The following is an 18,497-nucleotide window of genomic DNA, read 5'->3' on the forward strand; positions in this document are numbered from 1 at the left end:
TGTGGATATTAAATATATCACTTAAGTGGCTTAAATAATCAAAGGCAGAAAAGTATTAGGATATTTGGTAATACTTAATCTCCTAAAATGACTAAGGAGAGGGTAAGTAGGTACTGGCAATTTCAGAAAAGCAATAAAATCATAAATAAATAAAATCATGGCTCATGCCACTGAAGTCTTGCCTTGTCTGCAGGTGTTAACCTGGCCCAGGGCTTGTCTGCCCGGCGATCATAGTCGGGTGAATCGGTCACTTCCACATACTCGTTAAACCGCAGGATCCTTCGAGCTTGCAGCTCTGCCACTGTGGGTCTCAGGCTGAGCTGCAGGAGGATAAAGAAAAAAAGGATAGTTCAATAAACCATATACAGCCTCATGGTGGCATGTTTTTCTATAGAGAACTTCAAAGTTATAAGGTCACTTTCAGATATCAAAAAAAAAAAAAAAAGGCAGCAGCATCTTGGGAGTTTCTAATGAGAACTAGAAAGCAGTATGCCCTAATTTTGAGGCTATAAAAATCATCCTTGTTAGATAGGTCACAGTCTTTGGCAACTGGCTGCATTATGCTATCTTCCCCACCTTGCCTGGCATCTCTGACATGGGGAACAGGAAGCAGTACAGACACAATAGTAATCCAGATATGGAACAGCTGGCTTAAAGACTGAATTATCAAGACAGAAGCCCTACAAATTGTAGAAATGAGAATAAAAATCTCTGTTACTTCTACATTATACCTGTATATTCACAGATGCACAAAGTTATAACAAAGAAATAGTCCAGTGAAGGGTGAGCCTACAACAGTCTTCTGTGACAGTCTAAGGACTCAGACCAAGATTTGACATTTACCTTTGGCGCCAGAGAAACTGACGTGCAGGAATGAGGATGGTGGACTTGCTGGAAAACTGCACTTTAGGGAGGTCACAACTGCTTAAAACCAGCTGCAACCTTTAGGACGCTTCCAGTTAGGTGGATTCTGTCTGTGGTCTTTGTGAAATTCAAATTTACAGTTTTATTTAATCTACCATACCCTATGTTCATTTGCTTTCCTCTCTTGGACCCTTCTCAAGCCCAAGAATAAGACAGAAATGGTTCTTAAGAGACTAAAGAAACTCAGCCCCTGGTTGACAGGTATCATCCACTCCCAATATAAAGATTCATGATTTTGCAAGCTTTCTCAGTTGGGAGGTGACACAGTATTGTCAGTTAGGTAGACTCAGTCCTCTGTTTTATAGAAAAGGTGCATTTTCACTCTCTCTCTCTCTATATATATATACAGCCAGACTATCTATGATCTAAGCAGACCTCTTTGGAAGCATTCCTTATTTGCATGGGCTCAAGTTTTGGAAAAATTAAGCACGCTCACAAAAAAATGGATGCTTTTATAGTCAAAAGCATTCCCTTTCCTCAGCTTCCTCTTGAGTAAAACCAGAGGCTAAACTGTCAGTGCTCTAACATTCAAGGCATTCAGGGATTCTTAGACAGTCTGGGTCTACACACTGAGCCCGCTTGACCTGGGACATGGTAACGTGGCTTCTTCTATATTCATAAAACCCTGGTAGGTGATGGACAAAGGAAGGAACAATCTAAGTGGTTTTGTTATCATCTCAGTTAGTGTCCTATATATATATTGCTAGCTTTTTACTGCCTTTCCAGGGTGGACACGGTTAAGGAAGTAGAGGAACCCTTGCCTCTGGCGACTTCCCCAAAGGCAAGTAACCAACGGCCACACAGGTCAGAAGTCCTCCATCCAGTCCCGTCCTTCAGGGCTGTGCTAGTCCCAGGGTGGCCATCAGGTCTATGGAATGTTTCGCACCTGCAGGAGGGAGCTCTGCAGTACAGGCAATTGGGGGGAGGGCAGCTCTGTTGTCTCCTGGAAGCCCCCAAACAGACTGAGAAAAGATCGTATGCATGACAGGCGTGGACTGAGCAAGGGGGAGGGGTCACTGCTTATCCGCAGTTGGTAACGTGCGCGCTAAGTTGCCTTAGTCGTGTCCGACTCTTTGAGACCCTACGGACTGGAGCCCTACAGGCTCCTCTGTCCATGGAGTTCTCCAGGCAAGAACACTGGAGTGGGTTGCCATGCCCTCCCTCCGAGGGAGCTGGTAACTTAATGGTCATGAATTCCTAGAAGAGTCATCTCAAGAATGGCTTACAGCATCTTTCTCAGCTTGGTTATTATTTGATGTTTAGGCTCTTTGAGGAAAAAAAGAGATGAATTAAGGATCTTTCCCCCCAAAACTCAAAACCAAAACCTCTCGAAATAGTCTCCACCTTTCCAATGGGAATGGAGTGCTTCTTCTACCTGCCTGCAAATGCTTTTGCTGTGAACTCCACAGCCAGCCCAGATTAAATGTGGGTCAGGTCACACACTTTGCTGCAGATATAATATTTTACTCTTCCTGCTTTATTCAAGTGTGAAAGGTTTATCTGAAGAATGTCTGAACAAGGTGCTTATAATGAAATGAAACCTATGAGAGTGCTTACTTTTTCTGAAGACTATTACTATTTTAATACTTAAAGAAAAAAAGCTATAGTCTTAGTATCAGATTTTTATTTTCATAAATGAGTAGAAACAACTGTCTTGAGTTTTGGAGCAAAACCATTTGCCAACTTGGGTAGCACTGCAGCAGGCAAGCTGGATGATTAAGTTCACTTTATAAATTACTCACTCAGCTCAGAATCTTCAATAATAACCAAATATTTATCCTGTATTTCAAAGACCATGTGGAAAGTGTGAACATTTTTTAAAACTATAGATTGAAATGTTAATAATGGCTATCTGTGAATGGGAGATATTTGCATGATTTTCCAGTCTTTTCTGTTTCTTATGGTGTTTAAATTTTTTCACATAGATTATGCTATTTTCATAATTGGCAAATGTAATTTATAACTTTTGATTGTCAACTTTTCAAAATTAGCATAATATGCAATTATTAGTTATAAACATAATTCACATTGTAAGCATTACATTTATTTTAATGTCAGTGATTAGTTAGCAGACTAATATGAATGTTTACGGTTAGTAAGTTAATAGGAATATTCCTAAATATCAGATTTACATGTAGAGCACTGATCTACATTTTAAAAATGAAGTATATCTCAAAATACACATGTTCATTAACAGTCACAGTTTCATTACCTTTCTGCTGAGTCTGCGTTTAAGTTCCATTTTTGCTTCTTGCTCTTCTTCTTCATTCTTTTCTGTTTATTAATTGGGTGGGAGAGGGAAGGAAAGGAATGAAGATTTAGTTACTATAAAAGATAATATAATCAGAAAAGTAGATCAGGTCAGTTATTTGACTTCACATTGATCAAACACTCCACCAACATCTTTAAAAAGCTGTTAAAGATTCTGCAGAAAGATTGATCATTAATTTATAGATATATTATTTTTTTCCTTATAGCATTGGTTTATTTACTAACAGTAATCCTTTTTACTTCCTGATTTCTTGTTTTATTCTGAAAAAAACCCAATAATGCCCATACTCTGGAGAAAGCCTCTCACTGTTGATCATCTCATAGGCTTATAAGAACAATCTATCTGAATTCAGATAAAAATTTATTACTGGATCTGGCCTTCATGTGAAAATCTGAATCACATCAAAAGAATAAATTAAAACCATCTGATGCATGTCTGAGTTGCTGATTTCCATTCAAATCCAAGCAAAATACTTGATTTTTTTGCTTTGATTTCCATAGAAGCAGAATGTAATCATTTCTTTGGATTTTGCTTTCAAACCAGAATGTTCTCAATGGGGTTATGGTGTTTGGTTGATGTGGATGATTTATTTTCTTGTGACTAACTTTCCAAAGTCTTCTCTTTATCCAGTGCTTCACCAAGTAGTACAATTTAATGGCCAACTCAAATGAATGCTGTCCAACAGATGGGATTAAGAAAAAAATGTCCAGAACTTTAAAAGAAACAAACACTGCTCAGGATTTAATGCTTGCTACTTGATGAACTTCTCTTGGTTGCTTCCTGAAGCTCATTATTTGTTTGGTAAGTGAGCACAGATTTTCAGATACCAATGTCTACGAAAGATTATCTTTTAGAAAGTGCCATAATGAATTCTACTGAAGGAAAGTCACACTTAGTATAAAGGCTCAACCAAAGAACTGAAAAAGTCTCCTCTACAATTTTAAAAATTCAAATAGACTTCTTACTGTTAAGACTGTTTTTACTGTGAATATAATATCAGTATTCAATATTTGCAACATTTGTATTTGCTTGCTGAGCATGCTAAATTCTCTATTAATTTTCCTTATCTGGACAGGGAAAAGTTTTGACATTCTTCTGAAATACTAGTTTTAATTCATAAGAAAGAGGACAATCTGTCTGGTTATTTAGAACATAAACTGAAATCACCTTGTAAGACAAGAAATGACTAGTTAGTATGTTTTCATTAAGTGACTGTGAGAGCCAAATAAAATTTGATTATAATTCAGATTTTTTCTGAAAATACTGTAGGTTTTTCTAATTGCTTCACAAAGTATATATCCTTTGATATCCTTAAAATACATTCTTAGAGTCAAATACTTTATATGAGTTGGATAAGGCATGTGGGTTGTAAACTACTCGTGAGACAAACACCAAACTCGTGGTTGATGTGATTCAAATGAGGGCTTTACAAGGTTAGGCATTTGATGATTTTGAGAAAAAAAATCATTGAAACCTTTTTAGTCATTCTTTCTACACAATGATTATGCTACAATTTTCAAAAGTACTTTTCAAAGACAAAATACTGGATATCTAATATGACTCAAAGCTAACAAATGCCCTAATTTTCATGAAATATATAAAATTTCATTTCCTTGAAGAGACTATTACCTAATTTTGCCCTATGAAGCACACTGCATGTCTAGGTGTCAGGCAGTGATATTTTTTAAAAAAGAAGGGCCAACTGTAGTTAATTAAATACACAGGACTTTATATACCAATTGGGAATTCCTTTCTAACATCAGGAACTGACTTCCTTACATTTCCCATTATTGAAATTATGTTTCTAAAGAAATTAGAGGGAGAGGGTGAGATATGGAAGAAGACTAATGTGACTCTTCCTCTGAATGTGTTAGTCATTGTTAAATCTTTTACTAAGAGTCAAAATTAAACCTTAAACTCAGTTTGAAAAAATTCACCAAGTTTCTAGAAATTAAAAAAAAATTGGGAGGGGGGATTGGGATGGGGAATACATGTAAATCCATGGCTCATTCATGTCAATGTATGACAAAAACCACTACAATATTGTAAAGTAATTAGCCTCCAACTAATAAAAATAAATGGAAAGAAAAATTATTAGAGGGTTTATTATAAAGTAGGATGTAAACCTGTCATTTTAAACAGATTGGAAGAATGCTCATGAAGGGAGCTGCTGGCTCACTGACAAATCTTGCCCTCAGTAGCTCATCAGAGTAGAAAGGGGCAGATGTTAGAACAGCCACAGAAAGTGTGTGCCATAAACACACCAACAATACACGCAACTGAACAGCAGTGTGCATTGCAGGAAACCAGCCCTCCAAGTGCCGCCCAGAACCTCATACGGATGAGCTGAAAGGAGAAACAGAAAAGCAGCGAAGTACCAGCAACTGGAGTGTGAGCATACTGTTCACCAACTCAGACAAGATGGGTTCAAAATGAGCTAAACATTCTTTCGTGAGATTGTTTTCACTTTGTGCTGTTTTACATGTTTCTATATGGGTTTTGTTAACAAACGAGAATGCAGTAATAAACCTAGTTTGAAATAACATCCAAAAACAAAATGACTCCATAGATGGACAGATGTGTGACAAAGTAAGATGTTAATGGTAGAATATGGATAGTAGATACACAGATATTACTGTAAAATTGTTTCAACTTTTCTGTATGCTCAAAAAATTTCATAACAAAATGCCGGGGAAAAACACATGTAGAACTCAATGACTTAACACATGTTTTTTCTATGGAAGATTTAGCTGGAATTATAGTCATAACTAAATAGTATAAGAAGATCTGAATATTTTATCCCTACCCTGTCCAAGGTGTCGCATGAACATCTCTTTTCCTGATAAGCAAAAGGTGACCTTTTAAGCACCATAAGTTGCTTTCTAACAGTATTAGGAAACTAGTACTAAAATCTAACTTAAATATATGTATATTAAAAAAAACCCTAGATGCACTAAAATAAAAAAGAGATCAAGTTAGGTGTGATACTGGCCATGATACTAAGAAATAAAATTTGTCCTGTGGTCTCCGATTAAAGCCATCAGTGTTGTGTGCCATTTGATTTATGTTTATGAAGCTAGTGACAGGCTTGGATTTGAGAACTGTTGAATGTTTTATGCTGTGAATTAGTTTCCTAATCTGTCAAGAAAGGATGACCCAGTTGAGTATGTATCCTTAAAAACCACACCACACACACACTTCTTCAAATAGACAGTCATATTTCTTTTGAACAAAAAGCTGTAGATGAAACAAACAAGAGTAATCTTCATGGAAGAACATAAACATGACCCGACTGACGAGTAAAAAGTAAAGTCAAGGAAAGTAGAGGGGGAAAGAGAATGGGAAAATGAAGCCATCCGGTTCCCTGGGACTGCTCAGAAGAATGTTCTGGGCGACCTCCACCAGTTCTCTTTTCTGCTTCCCTTGGCCATACAATATTGTGTCAGGAGATCATAAGCCATTTATCAGCCTCTATAGACTGGAAACGTGTCTTTTGTTTCCAGAATAAGCATGCATAGACAAAATAAGAAGGAAGTTAAAAAAAAATGAGCTGGAGTCAAATCTGAAGTTGACTTTGGCGTTTCACTCTTTCCTGAACCTCCAGGAAAATGGAGTATAAACGCCAAGACAGCACTTAAGATCAATGTGTGATAAATTTCTAGATCTATGAAACAGTTCCTCAAATAACCAAACACCAATGTGGTTTGGCACAGTCTGTCTCCCAGGAGCAGGAAAGAATTACCCAGAATTCACTCTTTCTTATTTTCCTAGGTATTGCATCAGGCAGCCAATAAGACACACTCTGTGTTTTGGGAGCTTAAGGACTGTATTTGAGCTTATCTACAATTTAATTCAACCAATATTTCCCAGGAACCTATTATCAAAAGCCATAAGTCTTTTTGGTTTAGGTTTGTTGTCAAAATTAGTCGTTGCTTTCATTCTTCTTGCTCAGAAAGCTAAACACAATTTTTTTTTTTCTTATCTAGCCGTGACTTTTTCCATCTCCAAACTGGCTCCTCTACACACTGATGGCCACTTAAGTCCTTGGGTTCCATTTCAGTTATGCTCACAGCCAGAAAGAAACCTATCCAAGGAAAGAACCCCATAGACAGTCTTCATAGTTGGGTTTTCTTAGCAAAAGCAACTGTAGAATACATACACTGTTAAAAAATCTTTCTTTTCCTTTGGGAAAGAAAACAACTCATTTGAAGAATGGGGATCATCCAGACAGGCCAACTTGACTCTAAAAGTCTGGTTGAAAAAGATTTCCCACACACTGGCGACTCATTACTATTACAGTACTCTCTGGAGTTCTGCCCAGCCCTACTCTTTGATATTTCATACAATAAAAAGCTCTTTTGAAACTGGGCTAATAATATATAAAACTACAGCTAGGCTCAATTTAAAAATATCCATTACTTAACTCACTGTGGTTAGTAACCACATCGATCCACTACAGCAGGACAAGCTGCTTCTATTTGTTTTATAGCTTCAACATATGAACTCCAGTAACATAAATACGACCAGACTGATGAGTAAAAAGTGAAGTCAAAGAAAATAAAGGGGGAAAGAGAATGGGAAAATGAAGTAGGAAAATGACTGGAGAACTCCTTAGGAGCTGAGAAATTATAAATACCTCAGGAGGGAAATAAGTGTTATCACAACAAAGGAAAATGAAATGGATTGAAAAATTCCTTTTCCCAAAATTCTGTGTTAAATGGAGTCATTTGTTAAACCTGGCAACAAACTGTATTATTAATAATAATATAGGAACATTTGATTTATTTCCTTGTGGATTCTTAGGCCTTTTCTTTGACATTTAGTTGCAAGCACACTAAAGTGTTTTCTTCTATTTAGTATCTGGGTGAAAGAATATGTGGAATATATTTCATGCTTTTTAAAAACAAATGTCACAACCACAACTGCTGTGGGGGATATGAGGCTTCAAGCCATAAAATTAAATTCGAACTTCAAGAAATTATTTTTAAAATGACAAATAAATAATTGTATTAAAATGTGATCTAAATGGGTCATTTCAATCATTTGTGAATAAATGCATTAAGGTTCCCTGTTGATAAATGGATCGTCTCTAGAGGGAGCTTGTTCATGGTCACACAAGAAATTCACTGTGTAGTACATGATACTCACGCTTCAGGATGTTTCTCTGTTCTAATTCTTCAGTGGTGGGCCTCTGGCTAAGTCTCCTATGATGACAAAACAGATACAAGCCAGGTTACAAACAAGGTCCCCTTAGTGGGAGATGCAAAATAAGGCAATAAGCAAAGCTTCATTTCTTTATCCATTTTAAAATGGATATTTTATTTACTATTTATTTACTTGGTTGTGTCAGCTCTTAGTTGTGGCACATGGGATGTTAATTTAGTCATGGCGGATTTTTTTTTTTTTTTTTTGCTGTGGAGTGCAGGCTTAGCTGCTCCACAGCATGTGGGATCTTAGTTCCCTGACCAAGGATTGAACAAGTCCCCTCACTGCAAGGCAGATTTTTTACCACTGGATCACCAGAAACGTTACACAAAAATCCATTTTTAAGCCAAAAAATAAAAGGCCCTTGCATTACTTTGGAGACTAGAGATTGTGGCTAAGACTGCTAACTACACATCCTCCCTTCTTTTGTCTAGAAGCAGAACTCCCAGAGTTTTAGCTAAACACAGAACTATAAATTTCTGCCTCCCCAGTGGCAAGCTACAGTCATGTGACTGAGTTCTTGTGATTTGGGATGTGAGCAGAAGTGGTGTTTGTAATGTCTGCTTTTTACCCTTAAAATGACTGGGACTGTATTCCTTTCTCTCTCTTTCCTTCTTCCATAGGCCAGAACTTGAACATGGCATGTGAGCCAGCTCGGATTATACAGATGAGGATATCATGGGGACGGAAGAGCAACAAGACGGAAGGAACCCGGGAATCTGTGTGACTGCCAGGAGCTGCGTGCCCCACCCGCACTGGACAGCCCACCTCCTTCCAACTGTGATGTGAAACAAACCCTGAAAGTGTCTTGCTTGGACCCCGGCACGTTTTGGTCTCTGTTAAGGGGCTTCCTCGGTGGTTCAGATGGTAAAGAATCTGCCTACAGTGCAGGAGACTCAGGTTCGAGCCCTGGTCAGGAAGATGCCCTGGAGAAGGAAGTCGCTACCCACTCCAATGTTTTTGCCTGGGAAATCCCATGGACAGAGGAGCCTGGCAGGCTATGGTCCAAAGAGTCACAAAGAGTCGGACGTGACTGAGTAACTAACAGTTTCTTTCAGAGCAGCTTAGCCTGTACCCTAATTAACATACAGATCATTAGAATCTAAGAAAAGCCTGCTGCTCAAGAGTTCATACCAACTCATCAGATGATCAATCTATATTATACAGTGTTTTCAGGAAAATACTGCTTTGGGATCTCAAATAAACTTACAATGCATATAAAGTTATCTCAGGCTACATAAGCCCTTCCCATCTACCTTTGAGAAAAGTCAGGCTCAGTTGGTATTAGTACCTAACCATTTATACACAAGAGCTCAATGGCCTAATAATCCTTGGTCTTGGTCTTACTTACATTATTAATTTGTTGTTAATCACTGACAAAAACTTCCTCTGGATATAGAATTTGTGCAAATTAAATTAGTATACATGAAAGGCAATCTTAATACAAGATGGTGTCAACTCTGTTTACGGCTGTATAGAAATGGTGTGAAGAATTAAAATCAATGATATTTTGAATAGCTCATTAAAAAGTTTAACATTTAATCTTCATTAGAGCTATCCTGAAATTCACTTAATATGTGAGCCCACAGAAAGCCCCAGTGAACATCTATGCCAGCCCAATTTTGTGCCATTCATGTATCTTATATTACATATCTGTACTATATTATCCCCCAAAGACACTGTTCTTCTTTTGCTTATGGACTATCTTTATCTGGAATGCCCTTCTCTCCCTCTTCACCTACTGAAATCTCATAAATTATTAAAGGCTCCTGGTTCTTGATCCCTCTAGAATGGTTCTAAATAAATTATGAAAGTGAAAAAGTAAAAGCTAGTCACACAGTTGTGTCCGACTCTTTGTGATACGGCGGACTGTGGCCCACCAGGCTCCTCTGTCCATGGAATTCTTCATGGACAAGAGTACCGGAGTGGGTTGCCATTTCCTCCTCCATGAGATCTTCCTGACCCATGGACTGAACCTGGGTTTCCTGCATTGCAGGCAGATTATTTACCTACTGAGCTACTAGGGAATCCCCCCCCAAAAGTGAAAGTTGCTCCGTTGTGTCCGACTCTTTGCGATAGTCCATGGAATTCTCCAGGCCAGGATACTGGAATGGGCAGCCTTTCCCTTTTCCAGGGGATCTTCTCAACCCAGGGATTGAACCCAGCTCTCCCACATTACAGAGTCTTTACCAGCTGAGCCACAAGGGAAGCCCAAGAATACTGGAGTGGGTAGTCTATCCCTTCTCCAGGGGATCTTCCCAACCCAGGAATCGAACTGAGGTCTCCTGCATTGCAGGTGGATTCTTTACCAACTGAGCTATGAGAGCAGCCCCACATAAATTATACATCTATTAAACATCTATTAAAGAACTTATCATTATTATAAAGATAATAATCACTGTGTACGGTGACAGCAGCCATGAAATCAGAAGACGATTGCTCCTTGGCAGGAAAGCCATGACAAACCTAGACAGTGTGTTGAAAAGCAGAGACATTACTCTACCAGCAAAGGTCCATATAGTGAAGGTTACAGTCTTCCCAGTGGTCATGTATGGTTGTGAGAGCTGGACCATAAAGAAGGGAGAATGCCAAAGAATCGATGCCTTAGAACTGTGGTGCTGGAGAAGATCCTGCAAGTCCCTTGGACAGCAAGGAGATCAAACCAGTCAATCTTAGGGGAAACCAACCCTAACTACTCTTTGGAAGAACTGATGCTGAAGCTGAAGCTCCAGTATTTTGGTCGTCTGATGCCAACAGTCAACTCACTGGAAAAGTCCCTGATGCTGGGAAAGATTGAGGGCAGAAGGAAGAGGGTGTCAGAGTATGAGATGGCTGGATGGCAACACTGACACAATGGGCATGAACTCGGGCAAACTTCAGGAGATGAGGGGTCAGGGAGGGCTGGTGTGCTGCAGTCCACGGGGTTGCAAAGAGTTGGACACGACTGGGCAACTGAACAACATGGTTGCTTCATGGTGTCAGCTTCTCACAATGTTCTTCATCAGTCCCTGTCTTGGAGTGTTTGGGGTTTGTTTTAATTTGTCATTGCTATAAGTACCCTTGAAATAAACATCTTCGTAAAATACAGTGTTTTTTTTTTTCTCCCCCTGTTGGATTATTTCCTTCTTGTATAACCTTCCAGATAGTATTATCATGTAAAGAAATACTGCTTTAGAATGATTTTCTCATTTTAAGTCGCTCTTCAGAAACAGTGAACTAGAGCAAGGTAGACATGTCTATTTTTTCATAAAGTTGCTGACATTGGGTTTAATGTTTAAAAGTGTTTTACCAATGTAAGGGATACATAATAATTTAAATTAATTAAAAATAATTGTATTAAGTGCTCGCTAGGATCCACGGCTTCGGTGTACCGTCTATTTTACCAGCATGAGTGCTGGGCTTGGCCTCAATCTGTGAAACAGATAATGGCTTCTGGAACATTCATGGCCAACCCTGCAGGTACACCACAGTCACAGAAATCTCCCACGCCCAAGCCAGGGAGGACTTCTCTCCTACCTCCAAATCTTGTTCTGGTGGTTCAGACGGTTCCCTTCTCCCTAATTGATGCAACCTGTTTTTTAATGCAGCATGAGGGACGGTAGCAAAATAATACTTAAATAAAAGCTTATATTGATAATAAAAAGGAGAGCTTCAGCACTCACGTCTATTAAAACTGCCCGTTACGTATATATGTGGCATCTGGAAAAACAGTACGGATGAACCTATTTCCAGGGCAGGAATAGAGATGCAGACATACAGAACAGACATGTGGACACAGAGGAGAAGGGGAGGGTGGGACGAGTTGGGAGACCAGGATATATACACTAATATGTGTAAGATAGCTAGGGGAAGCTGCTCTATACACAGGGAGCTCAGATTGGTGCTGTGATGACCTAGAGGGGTGGGACGGGGGGAATAGAGTGGAAAGGAGGTCCAAGAGGGAGGGATGTATGTATTCATAGGGCTGGTTCACTTTATTGTGCAGCAGAAACCAACAGAACATTGCAAAGCAATTATAAAATAAATAAACTCCAATACAATACCTCCAATAAATAACTCCAATAAAAATAATAATTAAAAAAAACCCTGCCAATTACATGGGCTCCCAAAGACACAAGTGGCAAAGTAGACATCCTACAATGGTTAAAAGCAGGAAGTGCAGTCAGAGATCATTTATTTGGAGTAAAAAGTGGGAAGTTTTCACTTAGGGGCTATGGTTCCCTGACTTGGATATAATTGGCCACTGACACTAACTGATGTTTCTATCGTCTCACAGCCCCCAGGGCAGAACCTTGCGGCAATCACAGGAACGTTAGGGAGTCCATGAATCAGACTAGCAGATGGGCAAACTATGGGTGGCAGGTCAAACGTGGCCTGTTGCCTGTTTTGGTGAAGAATGTCTTCTTGGAATGTAGCCGCACTCATCCGTTTCTGTATTGTTTATGGCTGCTTCCATGCTACCACAGCAGAGTCCAACAGGTGCAACAGGGACTGTCTGGCCAACAAAGCCTCAAATATTCACTAATTGGTCCTTTATAGAAAGAGCCTGTCCCTACTTGGATCAGGCTTTGGCGACCTCAAAGCCAACTGGCTAGATGGACCAGTAAGCAGGTGCTTCGGACTTCCTCGGTGGTTCAGTGGTTAAGACCCCAAGCTTCCACTGCAGGAGGCATGGGTTTGATCCCTGGTTAGGGAGCTAAGATCCCACATGTTACAGGGCATGGCCAAACAGTTTTTTTTTTTTTTTTTTAATCAAGGCAGGCTCATTGAGTGATTTACCATCGAAGACCAACTTTAAAAGATCAGAGAGGCCAAGTATGCCCTTCCGGGAGGAATTCACGGTGATCTCAGTTAGGCAGGGAACTGCAGGAGAGGGAAAAGCAAGAACTCGTCAGCACTCTTCCCAAACGTGTGCAATTACCTGACGAGCTTGGTTCCAATCTGCTGTCGGATCTCCTGCCTCTCTTCTTCAGATGTGCGCTGCAAGATGTTTTTGTCCTCTAATTCCTTCTTAGACGGTCTGTTGCCAAGTTTGATAGCAAGAGTGTCCCTTCGTCGTATCTTGCTTGCCAAAGCACCTGAGGGTTGGAAAGGGCAGAAGCGCAGAGAAAGGCTTTTAACAAGTGGCCCTCAGGTTACACACGGCAGAGGCTCTTTAAACAGAGCCAGACTAAATTCTTTATCCACATGCAACAGCAGAATTTCAATTAACCTAAAGTAAAAAAAGTTTCACGTTAGATGCAATTCATGTTGAAAAACTAAGAACTGTTTGTTTTTTAATGTTCTGAAAAATGTTGGGAAACTGAAAAAACCTGCAACTATCACCTCATCATGTATGGACAGTGATGATGAATGAAGTTGCTCAGTCGTGTCTGACTCTTTGAATCCCATGGACTGCAGCCTACCAGGCTCCTCTGTCCATGGAACCAGATAGTGGTATCTGAAGTTTATTCTGCTGAGACAGCATATCATGGAAATTACTGAATACATAACACCTTTTTCTTCTCTTTTTCAAGTCTTAAAAACCTAGCCTCCTTGCTTATTTTGTATAGTATATCTTTGTCTTCTCTTTTCCTCCTTTCACTCAGAAAACCACACCAAAAGAAGTCATCTTCGATGTGTGCTAAGTCACTTCAGTTGTCTCCGACTCTGTGAACCCATGGATTGTAGCCTGCCAGGCTCCTCTGTCCATGGGATTCCCCAGGCTCCTCTGTCCATTGGATTCTGGAGTGGGTTGACATTTCCTCCTCCAGGGATCTTCCTGACTCAGGGATTGAACCTGTGTCTCTTACGTCTCCTTCACTGGCAGGTGGGTTCTCTACCATTAGCGCCACCTGGGAGGCCCCTATCTTCCATACCAATGTTTTAATCCTAAATTACCCAAGAATCCCTGATCTCATAGAGGATAGTAAACACCAAAGGATGACAATGATTTTTGCTGTTGCCTGATTTTACTGTTGTTCAATAATGATCTTTTTTATTATTCAGTACAAACTAGAAGGAATTTGACAAACTACTATTTAATCATGAATATATTAATAACTTTCCATAAACTGTAAATTCCATACTGAATCCCTCCCAAGTCAACCTTCTCAGAAGCTTTTTTAAAGAATAGCATCCTTCCAGTTGTCTAAGTTATATGTAAGTGGTTGGCCTTGTCCACTTTACTATCATTCCTTCTTAGAAAGCATACCATTTTATTATTATAGCTGAGTGACTGCTTTTAGTTCTTAAAAGGTATTAGTCATTCTTGACTCACTCCTCATTTTAAACCACAGTATAAAAGTGAGTGAAATTCTCAAACACCTCCCATGGGTAATCCAGTGAATACCCATTGATGCTCCTTATTTAAGAAAGGTCCCAGGGTAGAAGGGTCATCTCTGACCAACCCGAAAAAGGCCTCTGTCGTCTGACTTTTTAGACAAGTTCAAGTAGGCATACTCGCCTCACAGACTGTCTCCCTCACCCCTCCGCCCTGTGGAATCATCTTTCAGAAAGGTCTGTCATCTACACCTTACCTTCAGAAGATACACACTTCTAATCTGAGAAAGGCAGATGCGGGGAAAGAAAACATCAGGTGTCTGGTTGCTGATGACGCTTTTGTTTTTTCAGAATGCACCTGCTTCTGTCCACCATGGACTTCCCTCCCTCCCTCCCTCTTGAAAAGTCTTACTTTCTCCACTGCCGTCCTCGTCCTCATCCTCTTCATCGTCGTCGTCATCGGTGTACAAGATAGGTCCATCAGAGTCGGAGTCATTGGCCTGGTATTCCCTTTCGCCTTCGTCCTCTGAGGCACTGAAGGACTCTGAAGACTCTCCCATCAGCCCAGGAGTCAGGAGCTGAGGCGCTGCCTTCCCCAGCTCATCTTTGGTTGTGAAGCTGTGAAAGGCACAGACATGGGGGTGGTGTGAAGCTCAGAGCAACCCTCGAGGGTGATGCCAACACTTGAGACAGAGCTCTAGTTTCATAAGCATCCTCGGGGCTGTGAAAGGAGAAAGCAACCAGCCAGCTAAAGTCACTGAAACAGCGCAACAGTACTGCATTCCTTAATTCTCAAGGTTTTAGAGTCTTATCTGGCAAATGAAAAGAATTGACCAGGTAGTGACCAATACATTTAATACATGAATATAGTAAAACTGTATTTTGAAAATGTATTTTTCCCTAGCCATAGGGAGGTTCAGTGGAAAGAACAATGAGCCAGAAGCACTTGGATATTTGACTTTGTACTTTTTCTTGAGGTTGTAATCGGACTTATCCTTTTTGGTCTAGGTTAAAGCCTCAACTCCCCGAGGAATCTTTCACTGCCCCTCAAACTATCTCCTTGCCTCCCTCTCTGTGCTCCCACGGTGACCTGAAGACCACCCCACTGGCGCACTTAGCACATGCATTTCAGTCTGCCTCCCCAGCCCTGCAAAGTTCCTCGACAAGGAGGACTCCTCTTGTTTTGCAGCCCAGCACCTAGAAGGGTCCTGCCACAGAAAAGTACAACTTCTTCAATTGCTATGTGAATTAATCCTACTTTTTTTTATCACAGTCAGTGTACTAACAGTCAAAAATTATGTATCTTCTCTGTGCATCATTTTCTCCACTTATAAAACTGCCTGTCATATTTTATGATATTACTATTATCATAAGATTATATTAATAATACAAGATCGAAAATGTGAAAACTAAGTGGTCTCTCTAGACAAAAGGTGATATGTAAGGATGCAGTGAGTTTCTATTATTTAGCTTGGTAAAAGTTTCTGACTTAAAGTTACCATAAACATACAAAGCTTGCCAATTTCACAGACCAGAATTTTAAAAATACTTTACATCAGAAACAATGCAATCTTCATTTTAAGATACAAAAGCTCCCCACACTGCTTTCTGATATAAATAGAAGAATCCAAATTTGGATGTCACACTTCTGAACGACCATTTAGTGCAAAACACGTGCTTGCGGCTCACACGGCAAAAAAAAAATTTTTTTTAAATAGTTGTTTGAATGATAAAAACTGGTCAACTTTGTCAGACTCTAAGGTACTGAACATTCCACTTTGTGGTTGATAAGCCTGAAATACTCAATTTTAAACTTATTAGGAAAATCCAACAGCCAAAAATTCTTGTTTTCAAATGAGGAAATATGGAATTTCCTCTTTAATTGCATAAAATACATAAAGTATAAAATTCACCATTTTAACCATTCTGACGTAGTTAGTTCAGTGGCATTAAGTCTATTTATACTGTCGTGCAACTGTCACCACCATCCATCTCCAGAATTTTTCATCTTCCCAAACGTAAACTCTGTACCCATTAAACAGTAAGAGTTCATTCCTCCTCCTTTAACTTATGGCAACCATCACTTTACCTTCTGTCTCTACAGATCTGACTGTCTTTGGTGCTTCCTTATTTTATTTTTTTGGTGCTTCTTTAAGTGAAATTATGCAACACGTGTCCTTTTGTGTCTGACTTATACTCACTTTGGATGTCTTAAAAGTTCCTGCATGTTGTAGCATGTGTCAGAAGTTCCTTCCTTTTCAAAGCTGCATAGTATTCCATCATCTGTATATGTCACATTTTGTTCATCAAGTCATCATTCTATGGACGTGTGGGTTGTTTCTACCTTTTGGTTGTTGTGAATAACGCAGCTATGGATGTGCACGTGTGCTCAGCGGCTCAGTCACGTCTGACTCTTTGCGAGCCCATGGACTGTAGCCCACCAGACTCCTCCGTCCATGGGATTTTTCAGGCAAAAATACTGGAGTGGGTTGCCATTACCTACTCCAGGGGATCTTCCCACATCTATGGACATTGGTGTATAAATATCTGTTTGAGTACCTGCTTTCAAATTTTTTGGTTATATGCACAGAAGCGGGCTTCTCCGGTGACTTGCCAGTAAAGAATCCACCTTCAGTGCAAGAGAGGTGAATTTGAGCCCTGAGTCAGCAAGATCCCCTGCAGGAGGGCACGGCAACCCACTCCAGTATCCTTGCCTGGACAATCCATTGGAAAGAGGAGCCTGGCAGGCTACAGTCCATAGGGCTGCAAAGAGTCAGATACAACTGAAGTGACCGAGCACACACACACAGAAGTAGAATTGCAGAATCATACGGTAATCTTATGTTTAATTTTCTGAGAAACTACCACATTGCTTCCAAAGTATGAAATCTCACTCTAAATACGAGAAGATTTATTTTATGGAAAAACTTTTTCATAGTCTGGATTTCTAGTGTACTGCCACTGGAGGCCATTCTTGCTTGAAGAGTCTGCCAGTGTGGGTGACTGAATCACATTAAAAAGATATGCCAACTATTAACACATTCTGAGGAGCAGAACAAAGCTATCTCAGGAATGAGTCCTAGTATTTGTTCATATCACTGTTCATTAATTCATCATGATACTGATTATTATTTTAATCTCATCATTTGCATTTTATAATGCGTTGCAGTTTTTAAAGACTTCTGCCTATATTGACAACCTAACCACTGTTTTAGAGCAGCAGTCCCCAACTTTTTTGGCACCAGGGACCAGTTTCAAAGAAGACAGTTTTTCTGTGAACTGAAGTGGGGGATGGTTTCGGTTTCACCTGCTGCGTGGCCTGGTTCCTAACAGGCCATGGGCCTGTGTGGAGGGGAGACCTATGTTCTATAGTATAAGGATGGCAGGAAATGTATAGTTTATGGAACCCAAGAATGCCATGAAAGAGTTGCCCAAACAAGGTAGCAAGTCCAGTCTACAGCCCAGATTCAAAAGTCTATCAAATGTTATGTTAAGATACATACAAACGTCATTTGTCAGTTATATCTCAATAACTATGGGAAAAATAAACTTTCTGTTCAGAAAAAAAAAAAAGATTCACAGTCTACCTATCAAATGTGATGTTATATTTTAATTCATACCTAATAATGTGTTATGTTGATATATTATATATTTAATTTAATATTAAGTACTTTAAATTTTTATCAATCAACTCATGACTGGGCTCTTATTTTACTCCTACGTATCTTGGGCACACTGTACAGTACAGTGAACTCTATAAATGTTTGTGGATAAAAGAGTCAAATCTCATTTGGATATGGGCTTCAAATGGACGTATTAGTTTCTGCTTTACATT

The 18,497-nt window shown here is 39.6% G+C and overlaps 1 protein-coding gene across 4 annotated transcripts in view; it reads right to left on the reverse strand.

Moving 5' to 3' along the window:
- PHACTR2 (phosphatase and actin regulator 2) overlaps positions 1-18,497 on the reverse strand; it is a 137,679-nt gene that overhangs the window by 27,631 nt on the left and 91,551 nt on the right. For all 4 annotated transcript variants that reach the window (XM_065931227.1, XM_065931229.1, XM_065931228.1 and 1 more), the window contains 5 exons: positions 15,075-15,280; positions 13,323-13,479; positions 8,345-8,400; positions 3,137-3,198; positions 183-320 (listed from right to left, as the gene is read on the reverse strand). In XM_065931227.1, the coding sequence (XP_065787299.1) occupies positions 183-320; positions 3,137-3,198; positions 8,345-8,400; positions 13,323-13,479; positions 15,075-15,280 (619 nt within the window). The remainder of the gene's footprint in view (positions 1-182; positions 321-3,136; positions 3,199-8,344; positions 8,401-13,322; positions 13,480-15,074; positions 15,281-18,497) is intronic.

This window comes from Muntiacus reevesi, chromosome 3 (genome assembly GCF_963930625.1).
Source record: "Muntiacus reevesi chromosome 3, mMunRee1.1, whole genome shotgun sequence".
Taxonomy (NCBI): Eukaryota; Metazoa; Chordata; class Mammalia; order Artiodactyla; family Cervidae; genus Muntiacus; species Muntiacus reevesi.